This window comes from Camarhynchus parvulus, chromosome 3 (assembly GCF_901933205.1).
Source record: "Camarhynchus parvulus chromosome 3, STF_HiC, whole genome shotgun sequence".
In the NCBI taxonomy this organism is placed as follows: domain Eukaryota; kingdom Metazoa; phylum Chordata; class Aves; order Passeriformes; family Thraupidae; genus Camarhynchus; species Camarhynchus parvulus.
The window spans coordinates 64,435,296-64,457,032 of NC_044573.1; the positions used below are offsets into that span (position 1 = coordinate 64,435,296).

Here is a 21,737-nt window from a genome sequence, read left to right on the forward strand (position 1 = left end):
TGACCAGTGATCTATGCCTTTTGTACCTGATAATATGAAAAACGTATTGGACAGGATAAAAAATTAACTTCTTGATCCAAATTTGAGGATCCTGATCTATAACTTGTTGAATTCAGTGGAGGACACAGCAACTACCCTTCACAGTAACTGCAGTCATCTGAGTCATGTTTGGTGATATGGTGTGAGCTCTGAGCATGGCCCTACCCATACACTGGCCAAAACTCCATTGTCCCTCCCTCATTTCCCTGCCTTAGAGAAGTAAGTATGCAAATGCAACTATTCCATTAAGTTATGGTAAAGCTGAATTTGATGCAGGCAAACTTAGCCTCACTTGCATCTACCCATGATTCTACTTGAAGGGAGTTTCTTAATCCCTCATACTTCTGTATCACCCTTCTCCTTACACATCTCTATGATTTCATCTTCTCTGTCTTATTGAAGTGTTGCTTCCTCTCTTCATTCAAACTCTTCTTGATTATTCATGTCTTTCTCAGCAACACTTGGTCAGTATCAGGAGGTCACCTCTTGCCTTCCAGCAGACAGTTCTGATTGCAGCTTTCATGCTGCTTTTTGACAGAGCAGGAATGAGAATAAAAGACCTCTTAAACACATTCTCTCTTGGGCAGGAAAACGGGTACTACCTGGCCTGTGTTTGCCTCTGTTTTTATCTTCTCCTATCACAGATCAAGGGAAAGAGTCAAGAAACCCTTGAGTTCAAATGTCTTGACTTCCATGGCTACCGATTTTAAATAAATATAGATTGATTTAAAGGTAATAACATCATTTAAAGAAAATAAATGTTTATCAGAAAGATTATATGTGAGATAAAGGTAGTATAAGGCATGTGGACCCAGTTTTCAGCTGCTGTAAATCAGGTTAGATATGTTAAGCTAAGCTGATGTACAGCATATAAAATCTGTCTCCAAGTATTTAGCTTAAATTTGTCCTGAGGTAAACTTATGCCCAACCAGTTCCTAAAAAAAAAAAAAGAAGAGGACTAATATCTTTAAGTCTCCTCCATTTTATTGCTGAGCATGATATTTCATGACATGGAATATCTCTTTGGTTAATTTGAGTCATCTCCCTGATTGTCCCTTCCCAATGTCTTGTGCACCCTCAGTCTATTCACTGGGGAGGGGACACAGAGTGAGAAGCAGAGAAGGCTTTGATTCTGTGCAGGCACTTTTCAGCAGTATCTAAAATATTACTGTGTTATCAGTATTGTTTTGGTTGTAAATCTAAAATACAGCACAAGATGAGCTGCTGTGAATGAACCCAGTGCAGTCTCTAAACTGCTGGGGAGAAGAGACAGGCACTGACCAGGAGATGCCCCAGGTGAGTCTCTGGGCCATAGCCAGTTCCTGTCTCAGACTCTTTGGTGTTCCTTGATGCCAGCACAAACACTGAGCAGCAATGGTGAGCACACTGCACAAATGATGCCACACACACAACCCACCAGTGCTGGACTCCCAAATAGCCATGGCTGAACTCTGAGCTGCACTTTGATAGACATGGATATATTGTGTGTCTGTAGCTGGTTTGTCTACAGACTTGGTATGCATATGAATGGGTGAAAAATATTCTACTTCTGACTGTAATTAGAATTTCCTATAACCCAACACAAATGCTGTGGTGATTAATTAATATTTGCAAATTCTTTTGTAAATGTGAAGGGCCATGGCAGATGTTACTGATTTACTAAGGCAGAATTTTCAGTCTTTGAATTTTAAGTCTTCTCTTTTCAGGTCTACAGCAGGTGGTAGCACTCAGCCATCAGTGCACTTCTGTTTTTCAGGGTTGATTGCAAGAGCTTTTGAGCTGGCACACACTGATGACCAGAGCTATCCAAAACCCGTGTATCTCATGCTTTCTATTTGGGATCCATGATCAGGATACTATGAAAGAAAACCAATTTTTTATGACAAGAATATTGAGTTCTTATTAGATCAAAGATAAAATCATGGAAATGTCCATGTAGCTGAGAGATGTGCCAGGCTCTAGCAGGATCATTCTCTGATTCCCGTGTGCCACAGAGGGAGTGCCCAGTGATGTAAGCTATGGGAATGTGGCTATCAAGAGCTATGAAGGGAAAATTTATATGGCTTGAAAGGATGATTTGTTGAGATATGAAAGGCAAAAGACATCCTTGCTTTTATCATGTTAGAAAAACTTGGGGTGTCAAGATGATTTCTTTTCCTTTTTTGTATTTAACATTCAGATCTCATCTTCTCTGGGAGACTTTACTGTCATTCATTCAATGGCATCATCACAGGATTTGGGAGACTTAAGAATGACCACCAGAAAAGCAGAAAGTTGTATTGCTATACTGCTAACACAAGTTTTTCTGTTAGTCTTTGTTACTTGCAGAAACACAGAAGTGGTGAGGACAAGAAAGTCAAGGACTAAATTCACCTCAGCCTAACTTGTCTGAGAACCTCAAGCCAGGGTACAGCACTGAGATTAAAGTTGTTGCTCCTCAGCTTTCCTGGTACCCTAGATAACAGAGCCTAGTAACACCCTCTGGATCACAATGTCCCTCAAAATTTGCTTTTCTCACACTTTTATAGAAGGGCACAAATATCCTGACAGCAGAGTCACTGCACCCTTACTTTCCATGATGGTTTTCAGCAAAGATAGTTTTACCATCTATTTGACTTGGCTGATGTCTCCAGGTAATTTCCTCTTTTTTAAAAATTTTCTTTGCCATCTGTGGCATGCTGTCTGTGATGATTTGAGTCCTCAGGTGTGGCTTTACTGAGCATAACCAGGTGAAATTGATCCTCTTTAATTTGGGTTTAGGACTATGCATTTTAATGGTGAAGGCAAGCTTTAGATTCAAATTTACCTCTTTCTGCACAAAGTTGATATTAATTCAGCTAGACCTGAAAGAGAATATTGCAGAAAAGAATGTCTGTAAAATAGCCTGGCAGCTCTGCTAATGGTTAAAAAATTCTAACTTACTTTCATTTAATTCATTCTTGAAAACCTTTGTTACACACACACTTCTAGTTGCAGAAGCTTGCAAATCAGCTGGATTTTTCGAACAATCATGGCTCTATTTATAATGATACTTAGCAACTCTAACTGATATTATGTTTTAACTCTAAAAAATAGCCAGAAACACAGGGTATCAAAGCCAAGTGAAGATGCCAAAAATGTTGTTATTGCTACTGACATTACTGATACTGCTGTGTAAATAGCCTTTTTTTATGATGTGTTAACTTCTTTGTATGACATCTTCAGTTTGGAGAATGTTCATTGCTGCCTTCTATCTTTCATTGTAAGAACAGAGTTGTAAAATAACCACTCCCTGTTTGGACATTAATTCCTTTTCTAATTCTGTTGACATAGCTGGATTTTCTTTCTGGAATAGAATAGAATCATTTAGGTTGAAAAAACTTCTAAGATCATTGAGTTCAACCATCAACCCAGCACTTCCAAATGCACCAGTAAACCATGTCCCTAAGCACCACATCTACAAATCTTTTAAATACATCCAGGGATGACGACACCATCACTTCCCTGGGCAGCCTGTTCCAATGCTTGAGAGCCTTTTTTGAGAAGAAGAGATATCCCATAAAACCCAACCTAAACCTCCCCTGGTGCAACTTGAGGCTGTTTCCTCTCATTTTGTCACTTGTTACTCAGGAGAAAAAACAAGCCCCCACCTTTTTACAACCTCATTTCAGGTAATCATAGAGAGTTACTCTACATAAAGTTACTCTTGAGCTTCCTTTTCTCCAGGCGAAGCAACCCCAGCTCCCTCAGCTGCTCCACATAAGATTTGTGCTCAAGACCCAAGGCTCTGATGCCCTTGACAGATTCACAGAATCAAGGCTGGAAATTATCTCCAAGATCATGGAGTCCAACTTTTGACCAACAACCACTTTGTCAACTGAACCATAGCACTAAGTACCTTGTCCAGTCATTTCTTGGACACTTCCAGGGACAGTGACTCTGCCACCACAGCAATCCATTCCAGTGCTTGACAACCCTTTTCATGAGGAAATTTTTCCTAATATCCAACCTGAACCTCCCTTTGCACAGCTTGAAGTTATGTCCCCCTGTCCTGCCATTTGTTGCCTGGCACCTCACTACAGCTTCCTTCAGGCAGTTGTAGAAAGTGATAAAGTGTCCTCCCAGTCTCCTTTTCTCCAGTCTAAGCAATCCCAGCTCCCTCAGCTGCTTCTTATAAGACTTGTGCTCCAGACCCTTCACCAGCTCTGTTGCCCTTCTCTGGTCATGCTCCAGCACTTCAATGTCCTTCTTGTTGTGAGGGGCCCAGAACCGGATGCAGGATTCCAGGTGTGGCCTCACCACTGCTGGGTACAGAGGGACAATCCCTTCCCTGATGCTGCTGGCCACACAATTTCTGACACAAGCCAGGATACCATTGGCCTTCTTGGCCACTTGGGCACAGCTGGATCACGCTCAGTTGGATGCCAACCAGCACTCCCAGGTCCTTTTCCTCTGGGCAGCTTTCTAGCCACTCTTCCCCCAACCTGCAGCACTGCCTGGGGTTGTTGTGACCCAAGAGCAGGGCATACCACTTGGCCTTGTTGAACCTCATCCCACTGGCCTTGGCCCATGGATTTGGCCTGTTCAGGCCCCTCCACAGAGCCTTCCTGCCCTCCAACAGATCAGCGCTCCTGCCCAGCTTGGTATTGCCTGCAAAGTGACTGAGGCAACGCTCAATTCCCTTGTCCATATCACTGATAAAGATATTAAACAGGACTGGCCCCAGTACTGAGCCCTGGGGGACACCACTTGTGACTGCTGCCCACTGGATGTAATCCCACAGACACTGCTCTCTGGGCCCGGCCATCCAGCCAGCTTTTCACTGGAGCTGAGAAAGGGAGCTGGGTAAAATCCTGGCCAAGCCATGAGCAGCCAGACTCTTCAGGAGAATGCTGTGGGAAACAGTGTAAAAGGCTTTGCTGAAGCCCAGATAAACAACATTGACAGTCTTTTCCTCATCCACTAAGTGGGGCATCTTGCCATAGAAGGAGATCAGATTAGTCAAGCAAGACCTGCCTTTTGTAAGCCTGAGCCTGATCCCCTGATTGTCTGGCATGTGCTGTGTGATGGCCCTCAAGGTGATCTGATCCATTCAGATATTTTCTTCAGGGAATGCTTTCTGGGATGCCTACCTGTCTACAAACAGAAATAAATTTCTGGGGAAAAGTGTTACTAAAAATCTCTTTAGAATTTTTTGGTTCTGTTTTATATTGTGAGTAAAATACTCAATCCTGATGGAAGCAATATAAGAAAAAGTAGTGACAAAGTGACTATAGCTGCAAACACCCTGTAGTTACCATGTCTGCACAGTTGTGTTTTGGCTCAGATCACAGAGTCCTGCAGGTCCTAAGTGGAATATATGTTACTGGGGCATGGGAAACAATAAAAGATAAATGAGTTATAGGATGGCTTTATAAAACAAGCCTATGTGCAAGGAGGTTGGACTGTGAATTGTCTTATGACTGTTACTCTAAGGACTAAGCAAATATAAAAATTGCAAATTCTTATCTGATCTATTTTTTTTTAAATGGCATAAGTGTCAAGTTAAGTGGCAAATGAAAACAATAACATTCTCTGGGAAATACACTCCCAAAGAGTGTTAACAAAATCAAATAAAAGTGCTGTCTTAAATACAGGATTTGCATTTTCTTAACAGAATAAACTCTCTGCCTTGACTCTCTGTGCACTCACTGAAGTGGAGGTCATGGCTAGTGACAACTGGGAGCTGTTCCTGGAGGCTTTCTTGCCTTTTTAGGTTATGAGGGTCTCTGTGTGTTTAGGATAATATGATTGACAGCTCCACTCCGGCCCCAATTAGCACCCTATAATTTATTAGCTTCTGCTTTCAGATTATGCGCTAACTTCACAAATATTTCAACCACGGAAACAGCAGCTATCAAGTGTCTCTTTCCTGATCCAGCTCACTTGGACTGCAGTTAAATACAAGGAGGGAGCTGTGTAGGTCTGTCAAGAGAGAATAATCATTTGTGTCTCTGTGCAGCTGGGGCTGTCACAGTTCTTTAGGACCCAGCTTCTGGAAAAAAGGAGTTGTTCCACTGGGTCAGAATCAGGGGTTAGGGTTGGTTCCTGCCACAGAGGTTCACTGCAGGATTGAGACCAATTGCACTGGCTCTTCCTGAAAAGGCCCATATTTGTCCAACTCTGTTTATCATGTAAATACTGGCTCCATGCAAACAATGTTGGTAGGAAAGTTTGTGTCCCTCCTAACACTGTTTCTTTGCTTCTTGCTGCTGTGGTGTGGGGCCAGAGTGCTAAGGATGGAAAAGCCTGGGTGAGGCAGGAGAACAGAGAGGAAATCAGATGCAGGGTTCAGGCTGAGGATAGAAGTCCAGGAGAGGAGAAGCGGAGAAGTTGGGATGGGTATGATGAGGGACGAGGGGCACCTTGCAGCTGTACCCAGGCCAGGTAGGGCAGAAGGAAATGTGCCATGCCGCAGGGAGATGCAGTACCCTTAGTAATATCCAATGTGCTATTACATTTCCTAATGGGACAGCACTCCTGCCAGGTGTTTACCCTGCCTTTACCATGAATGAATAAGCAACTGGCACATACCTAAAGAAATGCTCCTGTCCTTGGCCAGCCTGTGCTTTTGTGGGCTGCAGCTGACAAATGGAGTGCCCATGCATGAGACTGGAGGCCAGGAGAGTGCGCACCTGCACCCTGCAGCCCAGTGCTCCTGCACCTCTGCACCCTGCACAGCTGCATGTCTGCACTCCTGTACCCTGCACACCTGCACCCTGCACTCTTACACTTGCACCCTGCACACCTGCTCATCTGCATTTGCACTCTCTGAATCTCTGCTCTCCTGCACTCCTGCACTCCTGAACGGTCTCTTCCAGCACCTTCCCTATCTCTTGGGGGACCTGATGCAGAGAGGGCAGGGGCAGGAGGATGGGTCATAGCACCCCAGAGCCTCTCTGCTGCAATTTGCATTTAGAGCTTTGATGCACATTATTCCTGGGTTATACCTGGCTAAGGAGGCAGTAGAGGATGCACTGCAAAAGTAACTCCTGCTTTAAGACTAGAAATGGACATGAAGAACCCAGGGTGAGTAGCTTGTCACTACATTCAGATTAGATAATAGTGTTACCATACTGGCAACTAAATTTACAGCGTGGTTCCCTAAGCTGTAGTCCCAAAGCTTGGGAAGTGACTGAAGGAACACTTTTTTTTCTCTTTTTCTTTTATTTTTCTTTTTTTTTTTTTTTTTTTTTTTTTTTCTTTTTCTTTTTCTTTTTCTTTTTTTTCTTTTTCTTTTTTTTTTTTTTTTTTCTTTTTCTTTTCTTTTTCTTTTTCTTTTTTTTTCTTTTTCTTTTTCTTTTTCTTTTTCTTCTTTTTTTCTTTCTTTTTCTTTTCCTTTTCCTTCTCTTTTTGTCTTCTTTTTCCCCTTTTCTTTTTTTTAAGTGATCTTCTACTTGCATTTCCCTATGCAAAATTGCCTAGCATACAAAATCAATGTCTCACTCCTGAAAATAACCATAGGACTCTTCCCTGCTGCAACTGCTCCTCTGGGTGGCAGGCCCGGGAAGACAGCCAAGACACTACAATCCTCCACAGGAGCTGGCTCATTCTTCTGTAATCAAAAGGGCACGTTAATTACAACACTTGCCCAGAAAAAGATGCACAGCAACTGTCAGTTAGAGAACACTGCTGCATCCAAAGCCACCAGCAGCATTTTCCTCCCTTCCAAGAAGGGCCCAACATTTAAGCTGTAGCTAGAGCTTGTCTTGTGAGCCTAAATATGACTTCAAAGGGAAGGCGAGAAGGGTCGGCAGCTCCTGACCCAAGGAGGAGACAGGGCAGATACATTTCCCCAGAGGCAGCAGCACACAGTCTAGGGGACGCAAAAGGGATTATTCAACCTCTCTTTCACCCTCTGTCCCCTCCCTTCCTCCTTCTCTGCTGGGGGGTCCTATGGAAAACATACTGGAAAAGTAGGTAAGAAGTAAGCAATACTACCCTAAAGCTCTCCAACATTAGACCCTAAGTGTAGAGGCACATATATGCATTTAAGAGCTTCATGCTTCACTCTTGTGACTGCAGCCATACTGAAGCAAAGACCTCATTAAAATAAAGCGGAGACTGCTCCCACAAATGCCATGCTCTATCCCCACCTCCATCCTTCCCTTGACAGATCACTTTTAACCTCAGAGATCATCAAAACAGTATACTCCTTCATGCTTTGCTGATTTTCAGCTAATTTCAGAAAGGGAAATAAATACCTGTGGTGAATACATCCAGAGCTCATTTTGGAAACTCCTTGTGGAGAGGACACTCTTGCTATTGGGCAGCATCAGGTACCCTTGCTGTGTCCAGCACTGCCATGCTCTGCAGCAGATGCTTTCCCTCTGCCTTCTTTGCTGGACTCTGTATGAAGTGGTCTGAAGCTGTTTGTGTCTATTTGTCCGTCCCAGCTGGGCTAGTCTGTTTGTCTGGTGGGCAGCTAGAGAGCACAGTGGGGTACGTGACATTCAGAAGGGGACAGCAGGAGGATCTGCTGTCCAGGCTGGAGAGATGGGGACTCACATCCCCTTCAGTGCATGACAAGCATGTGACAGGTAATATTTACGTAACATCTAAGAAGGGTTTCTTTTGTAATTCCAGATTTTCTACAAGTATTCATGACTAAGGGAGTAGTGACCTATGATGCAAAGAGGAATGAAACAGGCTTGAGAAATGGCATGGAGGTCATGTGCGCTGTTACTGCATTAGGACCTGTGGCCCCAGTCCTGCAAAGACTAATGCCCAAGCCTTAAAGGTTGGTGCTCCTTCGGGAGTCAGAATAACACAGAGCGAGCAAAACTGCAAGGATTAGCCAAAACAGGGCATGTGTGCTTTCAGGCTGCAGTCTACCCAGAGTAGGACCATTTTTAAAAAGTTGTTTGTACTTTTAGCACCTTGAGCCACTGTCTTGGCTTTTGTGTTTAGATATTTTCATGATAAAGCAGTAAAAAATATACCCACAGAACAAATGGCAAAACCAATATTCATGGATTCACTGCATAAATTCTTGTGCTTGAATATATTCACAGTCAAAATGAATTGTAAATGCCAATGTAGCAAATGACTCATTTATGCTTACATGAATATTTCCAAATGTATTTGGGCTGCATCACTCAGCCCTCCTTGTTAAGAATTGCAGAGAAGAGGGGAGAAAAAAGGAATGAAAAAAGAAATAATTGTGGGGAAGCACAACCAATCATAGACTCAGATTTATCTTTAAAATAACCTTTAAAAACAGCCTGAAAAAGCCCTCAGGAAAATGCTCACAAAATGACCCTGCTAACTTTTAAGCTTCTGCTTAAAACAGTGTTTTTAATCACCTTTCTGCTGCAAAAAGCTGGTGCCTTCTTCCTTGATAAACTCTTTCTGTTATTTTTTATTATAGGATTCCTATTCTTTCCCAGAAATTGAGCTATCACCAAACCCAAGAGAAGCAAGTTTGGGTTATTCACAACTCCACTCCTGACACATGGTGAACATAATGCCAAATTTTGCCAGAGTTTGAAAGGTAAAAACTCTGATCTCAGCACAAAAGTTCACTTTCTACTGCTTCTCCCAGTGTCAGGGGGTAATGTTAGGAATTTCCTACTATATGCTTTAAAATTTGTCAACTTCAAAGATGTTACATTAAGGAAGAAAAAAAAAAACAAAACAGAAAAAACACAAAACACAGTAGTATTGGAAACCGATATTTTGTCTATAAAAAAAGTCAGCTTTTAGGTATAGAGTAAGTGCCATTTCTGCCCTATTTCATTAATTATTCATCACCTGGTAGTAACACTTTAATTTACCACGTCAACAGCAGTTCTATATGCTACAGTCCCCTCTGTTAGCCGAAGAAATACGGACCAGCTCCCTTACTTTAACCAATCTTACAGCCACACCATACTCCAAAATGTAGCACTGCAATGGTCTCATATTTTCTTATATTTTGTATTTATCTCTGTGTATTTTACTCACCAAGAAAATATTTTCAGCTGTTAGGATTTCTATTTATCTTTCATGCAAAATAATAAAATAACTCACTTCATCCATGTGAGAGGTATGGTTTCTGGTTCACCCTGAAGTTTTCAGTTTGCCTTATTTCTCTTATTTAGCTTTAATACTTCATTAAAGTACACAGGATGAATGAAGGAGATACCTTTAATACAGCTTTGCTACTGTTAAATATCTATTTGCACCTTTGAAAAAACCCGAAATGAAACAACTACTAAAGTGGCAAAATGACAGCAATAAGTAGACAAAAGGAAGTGTTAGAGGCAACTCAGAACTAATGTCCACCAAGTGCTTTTTGTTCTGGTGTTCCCTTTAAAGGCTGTTGGGTTGGAGGTGAGCCATTCTTCATTGGATCCCTTTCTTTCCCTGCTTTAAGAGGGTTTAACTTTCACCAGAAAATGTTTATTGTAAAAAGAAAAAAAAAGAAAAAAAAAACACCAAAAAACAACCAAAACCAAACAAACAACCCCACCCCCAACCAAACAACTGTTGTACAGCCAATGCAATGTGCCAAAGTCTGAGAAGTGCCACCTTGGTTTTCGTCTTTCTGGGATTTAAGCAGTTGTGAGGGGAACAGCTGCATATCTGTAAGTCCAGGGCAGGTGGCCCCAGTCAGACACTTGCCACTCACAACCACAAAGCTGAAAAATCTGACCAGTTCCATGACAGTCTGAAAAAGTTAATGAGTTCCAGTTTCTTCTCCTTTTACTTTTCTATAATGCAAAATAAAAATCCAGTTCAAAACTGCTGAGTATCTTTACCATGGTTGCATTCAAGAAATAACTTTCACTGCCATAAAAAAATATTCACACCACTAAAAAACCCCCACAATTTCCTCTGTTGCCTGTGTGAAGGCCAGTGCTTTTGCATCACCATCCATGATGTCATTTAACTCTTTCAGAGTAGTCTGGCTGCAGGTCTGGGTGTGGGGTCTGTTTAAATAGAAGTTCAATGTCTTTGGCTCTCGTCTTGCAACAGAATGACTTGCCTCTCCGAAATAAGTCTAAAGTATCACCCTTGCAATGCCAGGTCCTTTTAAATCCCGTTGTCTTTCCCCGAGCAGCAGGGCCACGGTGGGTTTGGAAAAGGGCAAGGGGGGATCTGAGAGTCTTTGAGTCAGCACATCAGCTCAGAAGGGATCCACCACAGAAGGAGTAACGGCGAGCTGCAAACCAAGACCAGAAGCTGTTACAAACTGACCCGATTTCAGCTCTGAATGCCACCATGTCTAATGGGTAGAGAGCTACAGGGGAGAGCCAGGGGAAGAAGAGTGAAGGACAGCTCTAAAACCAGTACAGATCCTTGCTTTTATCCTGAGCTTGCAAACCTGAGAATGGAGAGAAGAAAAAAAAAAAAGGAAGAAGAAAAATAGATACAGGCATTTAAGAACAGAGGAAAACAAATTCATTTCTTGCCAGCTGAGATCAGTCTAAAGAATGGGATCTCCAGAGCCCCAGAAGGCTGTGAAACAAGAAGAGCCCAAGCCAGACTGGAGAAAGTCTCTCCTGTTTAAGGTGAGGACACCATAAGGAGCCATTAGTGGCTGCAATAGTGAAACCAGCATGGAGCAGACTTTCCTTCCCTCCACAACCACTGACTCAGGATCTGTCCCTGCTGACTGTGCCTGCGCACCCATTTTTGTCAGCTCTACAGCCACAGCCTTGGTTCCAGACACCCCAACAGGCACCACCAGGGGAAGACCACTGCCTTTTTTCTTAGCAAATGCAATTGTGCTTTCATCTCAAAAACTGGAAGGAGGAGGTAATTAGGAGAGGAGCTAGTTCATGAACCTGCATGGTGTCTAGAAATGACCCTGCAGGGCAGCACATGGATAGGGCCAAGCGGTGACCTGGGGGCTGCTCCATTCTGCTCTTAGCTCTCGCTGCTCAATGCAGGAACAAGACCAGGGCCAGGACAAAAGTACCTCAAAGCAACCTCTAGCCTCAGGGAATGTTTGAGGCCATCAGAAATTCAAACAATGTTGTGGAGATGCGATGTGTCGGCCTGTCCTATCCTTCCTCTCCATTCTTCACTTGCCTGGCCTGAGAGCCCCAAGAAGAGCACCCAGGGCAGAGCTCAGGTGTCACACATGGGGCGTCTACTCTCACTTCATTCTCCTACAGCAGAACCTCAGCCACCACCCCGAGTCCTTCCCTACTGCTATGGATGGTGTGGAATAGGGAGCAGGGTTGCAGCTGAGCCAGGGGAGCTGGAGGGCCCAAGGGCAGCTCATTACCTGTGTCCACATTGAGGCCAATGCCCTGGGCCATGTCTCCTGTTGCACTGGGGAAGGGGCCCGGCGTCGTCCAGGCCGCGGCAGCGCCCGCTTCACTCTTGCCCAGTTCGCAGGGCGGGCTGACGGGTGCGGACACGGAGGCGGGCGTGAGGCGGTGGGGGCGGACGGAGGCCGTGGGCACCAGGAGCGAGCCGTAGCGGGGGTCAAAGTGGGGCCCGTAGACCTCGTGCATGGCGGTGGGGCGGGGGTAGGCCGTGCTCTGTGTGCCGATGTAGGGGTGGTGGTGGTGGTGATGGTGGTGGTGATGGTGGGCGTGGTGCCAGGGCTCGGGGCCGCCCTGGTGCAGGTGGCCGTGCAGGGAGGCGGGCACGTAGGGGTCGGTGGCAGCGGCGAAGGGCAGCTCACTGTGGGCGGCGGCTGCCAGGGGGCTGCTCAGGCTGGCCGGCACCGAGGAGGGCTGATACGTGCTGTTCCAGAAGGACGGCGGGAAGATGCGCTGGCTCATTGGGAAGGATCCATCTGGGTGAAGGAAGTGGGAAAGACAGTAGTGAGCACACCCCACAAGACTTGATCTCCTTTCTCTAGGGCTCTGTCCCTTCCTGAAACCCAAATGAGTCCTTCCCTTCCCTTTATTCCACAAAAAACTGGCTCCAAACAAATGCAGATTCCTCTCCAACTAAACACCCAACACACTTGTCCTATGGCTTATCCATGAAGCTGCCACTATGTCCTCCAGCTTTTTCTTACTATGTAGATGGGCAAAAGGTTGTTACCTAAGGCAAGAGAAACATCTCTTTCCTTCAGTAGTGGAAACTACTATGCACCACTTAAATTTTCAGGTTTGGGTTTTTCTTGTTTGTTTTTGTAATAATCTCCTTGTCTAAACATTTATGCCCAATGCTTCCTTGAAAAGCACCTGCTGCCTCAGGGCAGTAGCAAAGTGGGCAGGAACAGTGAGAGATGTGACTAAAGGCAAGTTTGAATTACTCAAATATCTGGGGGCAATTCTCCATCTATTACAGCCGTCTGTTTCTTAGGTATATTGTCAGCCTGTTTAGGAAGCCCTCAGCAGAACTTTGGAGATTGGCAGGGCAAAGACAAATACCCTACATCTTCTTAGCCCAGTTAGCAACATGCAAGATGGACTGATGATTATTAATATCACAAATAGATGTTATGTATTATTAATTTGGAATGCACACTGTTCTTGAAAGAAATAAAACTATGTTCCTAATACTTCTTTGCCAGGGAAGTATGTCAGCTCTGAGCCTTGGCATTGCTTGGGAGAAGGGGAAGCAGTTCATGATGAGCAAAACAACCTCCTCTACTGCCATCAATTCCAGCACTGAATATCTCTCACCCATGAAATATTCTTGGACACTACAGACAGCAATCCATGCAAGGTCTGGGAAACCAGCCCTGGCTGAGCAGGTGGCCCTGTGAGGGAGGGTTACTAAGGCTGCCCACAAGGAAGTGCCAACCCTAACTCTCTGGCAGATGGAGTGTGGAGAAGATTATTCCCCTCTGCCCTGACTACTCTCGTGGGCCTGTCCAGTGTGAATCAGACGTGGATACAGAGAGCTGTGCATAAGCCACGGCCTTGGCCTTGACAGCACATGGCCATGGACAAGTCTACAAGTCCTGTTTTCAGAAACTTAAGAGTCCTTGTCAGCACTCCAGCAATAATCAGGGTGGTGATACACGCAGGGCAAGATACAGGGACACACACAATAATTTCTTTTAGAGGTGGGAAGCTGATCAGATTGTTCCCACATTTGCTTTTTGCTTTGCTCCCATCACTATGACCACTCTAAACTGAAAGCTAGGGTCAACAGGGAATACACTGGTCACAGTCACAGTTTGGGAGTCACTCCGTGGCTAGTTGGGCGTAGCCCTCTCCAGGTAAAGCACCTGCAGTGAAAAGACAGTTTGTTTCCTCCAGCCACCTCTCAGGCTGCTTTCCCCTGGGCGATGCCCCTCTGCATAATCTGAAGGGCTTTATTCTTTCCTTTTTACCCTAAAAGGGCCAAGCAGCTGGCAGCTCCTAGCCTCAGATCCCAGGGGATGCCCGCCGGGCACCAGCCGCTGGTGGGAGGGAGGAGGGAGCTGGATGCGGAGCCGAGGCGAGGACGAGGTGCCGGCCCCGCATCTCCCGCATCCCCTGCATCCCCCGCGCCCCCCGCGCCCCCCGCTCTGGGCGCTCACCCCGCCAGGAGCCCGCGTTCCGCGCCGCCTTCGCGCTGCCCAGGGAGAAGCTGCTGGGCTGGCTGAGCGCCCGGCTGAAGTGCTCATCCACCACGGCGCTGATGTCCCCCTGGAAGTAGGTGAAGAGGACACAGCGGGAGCTGATGTACTCGGCCTCGGGGGGTCGCTCCTTCTCGGGGCTGCAGTCCTCCTCCTTGATGCTGGCCGTGGCGTGGCTGGAGAAGGAGCTGCCGGCGCTGGCGCTGCTGCCGCTCTCCGGGGCTTCCTGCATTTTGGAGTAAAAGGCGAGTTTCTGCAGGGAAGGAAAGAAAACGGAGCCGGTCACGCAGCACCAGGGTGCGCTGGCCCGCCCTGTGCCATCCGGCGTGCAGCGCCGAGCCCTCTCCCGCGGCCTTCCCGAGAGGATGCCAAAGCCTGCTCCTCCGCTGCCCGCCGTTCCCTCAGCATACACCACAATCCCCACACCCCCATGTCGCCCTCTCTAGTCCGGGGGCAGCGAAGGGACTGCAAACAGAACTGGGGGACCGAAACCCACGGGTGCCGAACGAGATGGAGCAAGAGAGCCGCCGGGTGGGGAAGGCGCGGCCGGGGGGGGCTCACACCGCCGGGTCCCCCGCACCAAGCCCCCCAAAAAAGGGTCTTTGCAGAGCTGGCTTCGGTGCGGACGGTGGCCGCCAAGAGCCTGCAATGCCGGGACACGGGCGGGCGACGGCCGAGCACCCACGGAGCAGTGCCGGCAGCTGGGAGAGCCGGTCCCCGGCTCCGAAAATCTATCTGGTGCCAAGAGTGTCCTGTAACCCACAGCGGCGAGGTAGAAGCAAAGAGGGGGGGAAAAAAGACTGACAGTCTCAAACACACTTCAGGGCAAAACTCAGCGTTTCCCTGGACACCAAGAAGTTCCAGGTATTTACTACAAGATTAATCTACTATATTCCGCCGAGTGGGAGAACAGCGGGCGTTGAGAAGTTTGCCGGATGTTTCCCGTCTTCATGCGCGTTAGCGTGTCTGCAGCTGCTGAGAGTTTCTTAGCAATAAGCGCTGGGACGCGGAGCCCGGGCTTGGCCGCCGCCAGCAGAGCCTTGGGGCGGCCGGCGGGGGAAGAGCCGAGAGGACGGGGCAGAGTCTTGGGCCAAGACATGCGGTATATTTGATAATGTCACTCGTCGCGGCGACCGCCTTTCCTCTTGGCTCCCTGTTCGGACATTGAGGTAATGATCATCCCCCTTAATAATGTCATAAGCCGGGGTTGAGAGGGTGGTGGGAGAGAAGGCAAGGTGGGGAAAGATATTATCTACTATTTGTGACGGGTCCTGGGCCCCTCTGCCGGGCACCGGAGGGGGCACAGGGACCGCCGCACGGCGGGGACTGCACCCGCCTCGGGCCCGGGGCGCCGTTCTCTGCATCCATCCCTTTTTTCTTTATGCTGGGGGAGGAAGGAATTAGTTTCTGGAAGGGGTAAGGGCGAGGCAAAACCTGGGAACGCAGAGAGGTTGAAAGGAAAGCGGTGTGCAGCAGGTGCAGCCGGGGGAGCCGCGCCTGCCCCACGCGGGACCGTGCGCGTCCCGGCGCCAGCGGATCCCCGCGCAGCCAGCACGGGCGGTGCGTGCCCGGAACATCCCCGCGGCCGGAGCGATCCTTTCCTTGAAACCTCGGCATTAGCTGATACCCGCGACCTCCCGGGCGGAGCTGCACGCTGCGGAGCGGCGGGACGTGGCTGCAGCTCACCAAGCCTCCGCGGGTCTCGCAGGCGACAGCCGCCGGCGGCCCGGGGAGCCGGAGGACGTCGAGGGGTCCCGCCGCCGCCGAGAGCGCCCCGGGACAGGGGAGCATCCTGTAGCCCCTTGCTCGCCTTCGCAGCCGCGGCTTCCTCCGCCATCGCCAAACCGGGCAAACCCCGCAATCTCGCGTCTCTCTCGCCTCCCCCACTTCCAGAGCGTAACTCCGGAGCACCTCTCCGAGGCGGCTGCAAAATCTCTGCACCGAGCGGCTTCCACCGGGATGCCGGCGCGCCGGGGTGCGCGATGCCCCGGGAAGCCCGGCCTCGCAGCCCCCGACGGTCCGCACACACATCGCTACCCCGACGCGCCGCGCTCCGAAGTAGCCCGTCCCGGTAAAGAAAGCAAACAAGCAAACATTTTAAATCAAACAAACGAGCAAACAAACCCCCTAAAAATCCTTCTGAGGGTTAAAATCGTCCCCTCTCTCCAAAGGCATCCCGTAGTCCGTCGTTTGCCGCCGGCGTACGTACCCTGCGGAGCCCCGCACCAAGGTGGGATGCGGTTCTGCTCCGCTCACCATCGCAGGCTCCCAGATCTCCCCTCCCGCCCCCCCTTTCCCCTCCCCTTCTCCTTTTCCCTTTTTCCCTTTGGTGAGGCCCCAGATGGCCATCCTCCAGACGATACCCCTCCCACCTTCTGCCTCTTCACCGCTGTCCCCTACACGTACCTGGTGGTAGGGGCTGTAGGCTGCTGTGAAGTAGGGCTGGGAAGGACTGTAGACTTGGTACATAACATCCAGACAGCTCATGGCTGGCCGCGGCCGAGAAGTACTTTTTTTCTCATCAACTCCTGTTCTGCAAAGTGGAGTAATGCTTCGGGGGAGGGAGGTTCCCGGGGGTTAAGAGGCACCACGCACTGGTGGGAGGAGTGAGGGGGGATGAGGCCGCGCTGGGCTGTGCTGACACCCCCTCCCTGCCTTCTTTCCCTGCCTTCCGCCCTTCCTATAGCGTGGCTCCCTCCCGCAAATACGCCGGGACTGGAGGGGATCCCCGTCCGCCGGGGGCCTTTCAGCCCCGGTCCCGGCGGGTGGCAGAGGAGGAAGGAACAGAGAGACCCCGGTTCCGCAGCCGGGACTGCCCGGGAGCAGCGGGGCTGGAGGCGCAGGGCGAGCTCCGGCCACGCAGGAGGCTGGCGGGGTGCGGGGGGAACCGGGGGTCGGCGGAAGATGAGGGCTTACCCAGCGGGTCAACCCATCTCCCGCTGCTTTTGGTTTTATTTCATTTCTTTCACTACATTCGGCGTGCCTCCTGTGCCGGGTGCTGCCCCGCTGCCCCCGGGGAGGATGCCCCTGCCGCCCGTCGGCCCTCGCTCCTGGCCCGGGCGAAGTGGAACTCCGGGAAAGGCAGGGATCTGGGTGACCCCATCCAAATTCCATCAAGTCCGGCATTCGCTGGAAAATGCCACCTCCAAAGCCACACGAGTTGAGAGGTCTGATAAACCGAAGGAGGAAAAACCAGTTGCTCCCGAGGAGGATTCTCCCCAGAAACTTTTAAATCACTACAAATCCCGGGAACGGCGATACTTTTGCATTCAATAGAAACTAAAACAACGCCGGGGGCAAAGTCACGTCAAAACAACAAATTATCGTGAAGGTAAACTGGATTTACTCCCTGGCTTTCTGCTGAATGCGACACACAAAGTTGTAAATAGGTGAATGTATCTTCACTGCTCATTTTAAAGGAGTTGCATATGAGGCAGATAATTTTTTTAACAGAGATGTAAGTTCTCATTTCAATATCAACTCTTTGAAATGTTCAGCTTCATGGTACGGGTCACAACTACTGTGAGAAGAGACTCATCTTGTTTTCTTTTAAGCACCTGTAATAAAGCAGAAAAAATATAGGAAATGCAAGGGAAATAATATTACTCAGTTTTCAAATGATGATTGGTTACGAAAATATTGGGGGAAATCTGAAAAGAATGAGCACTATGAATTTTGAAGACCTGGAAATGTTTAAACTAATTTTAGCAGAAAAATATCATATTTAAAACAAAGTGTTGACTCTACTTTGTTTTCGTCAAAATGCAATTTTTACATTCCAAGTGTTAGAAATTGTTTTGAATGCCTGCTGTTCACCAAAATCATATTTCAGTGCCTGATGATCATGTTTCAATGTTTTCTGCACCAGGTGCAAGGTTTAAAATTCATATTTAAACAAATTTCTTTCTCTGTATTCTTGGGAATTTGGGAAATTAGTTTTTCATACTGCAGTGCAGCCTGAAACACTGTGGCTGTGACTTCTGCCTCAGTGTTGCTCCTTCCCCCATCAGACCCAATTTTGTGTTGGTGGTCAAGAAAATGAGGCTTTAAAATAAGAAATGTAACTTATAGTCTATACTTTTATTTATCGTGAGCAGTAAGCAAATAATCACAGTAGAGGGAAGGACTCACTCAGTGGCTGGTGTCCAAATTAAAGCAGTCAGCTAAAGAACAGCCCTTCCCTCCTCATGGCGAGAGACCGAGGGATCTCCCTTGGGACAACGGGATCTCACTTCTCCTCTGTGCCCCTGCTTGTGAGAGGTAGGGAGCTTTCCTAGCACACACAGACCTGTGCCTGTCTCAAAGGTAATGGTGTGCTGGGCAAGGTACCAGAAAAGGCCCATTTCTCAGAGGTTAAGTCCTATGAACACCTGCTCCAAAGACACAAAATGCCCTCCTGCTCTTCAGACCAGCCCTCTACTGGGACTCTGTGCCATAGCAAAGGTAGGACTAAGGCTGAGCACTCACTTGTGTGGGAAAACCCAAAGTGTAACAGCAAAATGTGTGACTGGGTGCTGTGATGTGACAGATGATCTTCCCCTTGAGAATCTCTCCTTGGGGGCTGAATTCAGGGGTTTTACCTCACGCTCAAGTATATGCCAGGGGAATCATGTCTGATGGGGCTTGGTATGAATTAGGTCTCTTTTACAGACAGTTACTTGGCTGTAAAACTGTGCAGTGTAAGACACAAGTAAACTTCAGTGTCTTAATGCAGAGCAATAAAAACATTCATGCAAAAATGCCGGCAGTATTTTGCCTCTTTGGTGAGTCTGTGAAATTAGTCGTGGTATAGGAAATTATCCTGGGAACCCAGGGTCAGAAACTATATTCACTAACGATCTCACTGTGCATTTACAATTATATAAAAACAATCTTCCTTGGTGTTAACTAAAGAATTTTAGGTGGATTGAGTCACATAAGGAATTACAGAAACTTGTAAAGAAACAGCTGAGTTGCCTCAGAGGGAAAATTATGACAGCAGTAAAGGAAAGCACAATTTTAGAAAGGACATGGGTTAAGAACTGGCTGTGTCCCATCACACCACTGGCCTACTCCTAAGCCATACACTGGTAAATGTTTCACAGCAGTAATATGAATAGAAAATCTTGTTCGGAATAAAGAATGATAGGTTCTGATAAACAGCAAGATGCAGAAACTTGCCTCAGAAAACATTCCTATATAAAGCAAGTCAGTGTTATCTTCTAGCTAAGCCGGAACACTTTACAAAACAAAAATCAGGTGCTACCATGAATGGTTCACCAGACAAGCAAACAGACCATGAAACAAAACATTAACATTCAGAAAGACTGGGACAAAAACATGGTAGCACTGACCACATTAATTGTTCACCTTCCCTGGAAATCCTACATCCAGTGCCAGCCTGTCAGCCCCTGGTGTGTGAAGGTTTGAGCACTGGGTATCACATTCAGTTAAAGGATTAAGTGTTTATCATCCAGAAGGGACATTCCTGATATAACACTCTTGCTGTTCATAATATACTTCTTTAGAAGCTCAGGGAGACTGTCACTGTTTCCAGTAATGCTGTTCTAAGTAGAAGATACCATGAGGTGTGTGGAGAATCCAGCCTTAGCTGCAGCAATTTGCCACTCTGCTTAGCAGCCTTCAGTGTTTTTCTCTTCCAGCTTGGGTTGGCTTGGCTTCAGCCTCCAGCTGTTGGTTCATGTAATGTCTTAGTTCACTTATCTAAACAGTCCTTTTGTATGTAATATTTTCTCTTATGAAATTGATTTTATTCCATACAATATTTTTTCCTGCCAAAATAGATGGAGCTCCTTAACTTTCTACTGCAGTTCCTCTAATAGTTTTTGTACCATTTATTTGCAACATACGTAATTTTTCAACATTGTTCTAAAATATTGAGGCAAGAATTTGTTATCTTTCTAGTGTTTGTCTTGCTGAGAAATACCTGCTTTGCAACTGATGATTATAACTATTGGGTTTTTTTGCTATAACACAAATTTAAAGACATGACACTGATGCGCTCTTCCACTGTGATGACCACTGTATTTTCAGTATTGATTCTACAAGTACATAAAAGACATGGACTGCTTGGTGGTGAAGAGCCGATCGCATTGGGAACCTCCTGGAATTTCTTCTAAACTCTCACATATCTGACTGAGATTGCAAGTAACTAGGCTGAAAACTGTGATGATCCTATGTGAACCTAGGACACCTCCTCCTGATGCCTTGAACAGTCATCCTTTCTAAGACATTTTCCATCACTTATCTTCCCTGGTCGTAGATGTGCAACTCTTCAAACAGCTCCATTCATGTGCTATTTGCTCTTGAGAATGCCAAGAGGCTCAGCAATGGGCTCAGGTGTTGCCAAATATCCCAGTTCCCACTTTACTCACCAGTCTTCTTGTTACTATGTTACCTGCCAAATTTATTGGTGTGATTTCATTTCAACTTTCAATTTACTGATGATCTTCTTGCACAGTCCACAAACAAACTAATACAAATATTCCTATACGCTGCTCATATACTGTACTCCTATGTGACAGTAGTCATATTTCTAAATACTGAAGACTGTGTTTTGACTTGTTTCTTGTATTTTTTGTCTATTTGCTGTGTGTATTACTTATATTGAGCAGTACCAGCTCCATGAGATGATAAGTTCAGTTTCACTAGTCTTCCTATTCCTGCTCTCTACTTTACTCTCTAATGCCTCAATCTGCCTGTAGGACTCAGCACATACTTAACTTATAGCTGAATGCACTACTTGTGAGTTTATGTGGGTCAAATTTGCCTGAAATGAATTAAGATAGATAATGCTGTTCCTCTTTCTTATCTTGTCAGTCTTTGTGCTCCACACCCCTAAAAGCTTTTTGTTTTTTAGGGCTTGGCAACTGTTACCATGGTGTTCTCAGGGATGTTTTTGAGGTCCAGTCTCTGGGTCTGTATTAATGCAGAAGACTTTAGGCTCAAGAGCTTCTTGCTTGGTAGTTTTTGTGGATACTGAATTAACTGACATTAAAGATAAAAAGTCAGTATTATAAATGTAGTAAAACACAAAGTAAAAATTAGGGGACACATATCACTGACTTCATTGTCTCTTTCACTGTCCTGAAAAACCTGTGTTTCAATTTCAGAGAGTTTGTATAGTTAATTTTCATCTTCCTTTGAAGGTATGATTTTTTTTCCTCTTTTCCTTTTTTCCACCTACTCCTCTAAGAACTAACTGTTAGCTGCTCATTAG

At 46.6% G+C, this 21,737-nt stretch overlaps 1 protein-coding gene across 3 annotated transcripts; it reads right to left on the reverse strand.

The window, feature by feature from the left end:
• Positions 1–10,225: 10,225 nt before the first annotated feature.
• On the reverse strand, positions 10,226–17,056 carry VGLL2 (vestigial like family member 2). Of its 3 annotated transcripts, none has more exons than XM_030944960.1 (4): positions 16,925–17,056; positions 14,480–14,771; positions 12,275–12,793; positions 10,226–11,203 (listed from the first exon to the last, which is right to left on the reverse strand). In XM_030944960.1, exons 1-4 carry the CDS (start codon positions 17,003–17,005, stop codon positions 11,163–11,165), a joined length of 933 nt encoding a protein of 310 aa, XP_030800820.1. In that variant the 5' UTR covers positions 17,006–17,056; the 3' UTR covers positions 10,226–11,162. The 3 variants fall into 3 exon arrangements, with proteins under 3 accessions (XP_030800820.1, XP_030800818.1, XP_030800821.1); XM_030944958.1 differs by having other exon boundaries at positions 10,226–11,365; XM_030944961.1 differs by lacking the exon at positions 16,925–17,056 and adding an exon at positions 16,643–16,782 and having other exon boundaries at positions 10,226–11,365.
• Between the last annotated feature and the right edge of the window lie 4,681 nt (positions 17,057–21,737).

Excerpts from the sequence above, each read along its gene's own strand:
- VGLL2 (XM_030944958.1), bottom strand. The coding sequence starts at position 17,005 with ATGAGCTGTCTGGATGTTATGTACCAAGTCTACAGTCCTTCCCAGCCC. Across the intron at positions 14,772-16,924 it reads CCTACAGCCCCTACCACCAG|AAACTCGCCTTTTACTCCAA; the intron begins GTACGTGTAGGG and ends CCTTCCCTGCAG. Across the intron at positions 11,366-12,274 it reads TGGCCTCAATGTGGACACAG|GTTTGCAAGCTCAGGATAAA; the intron begins GTAATGAGCTGC and ends CTCCATTCTCAG.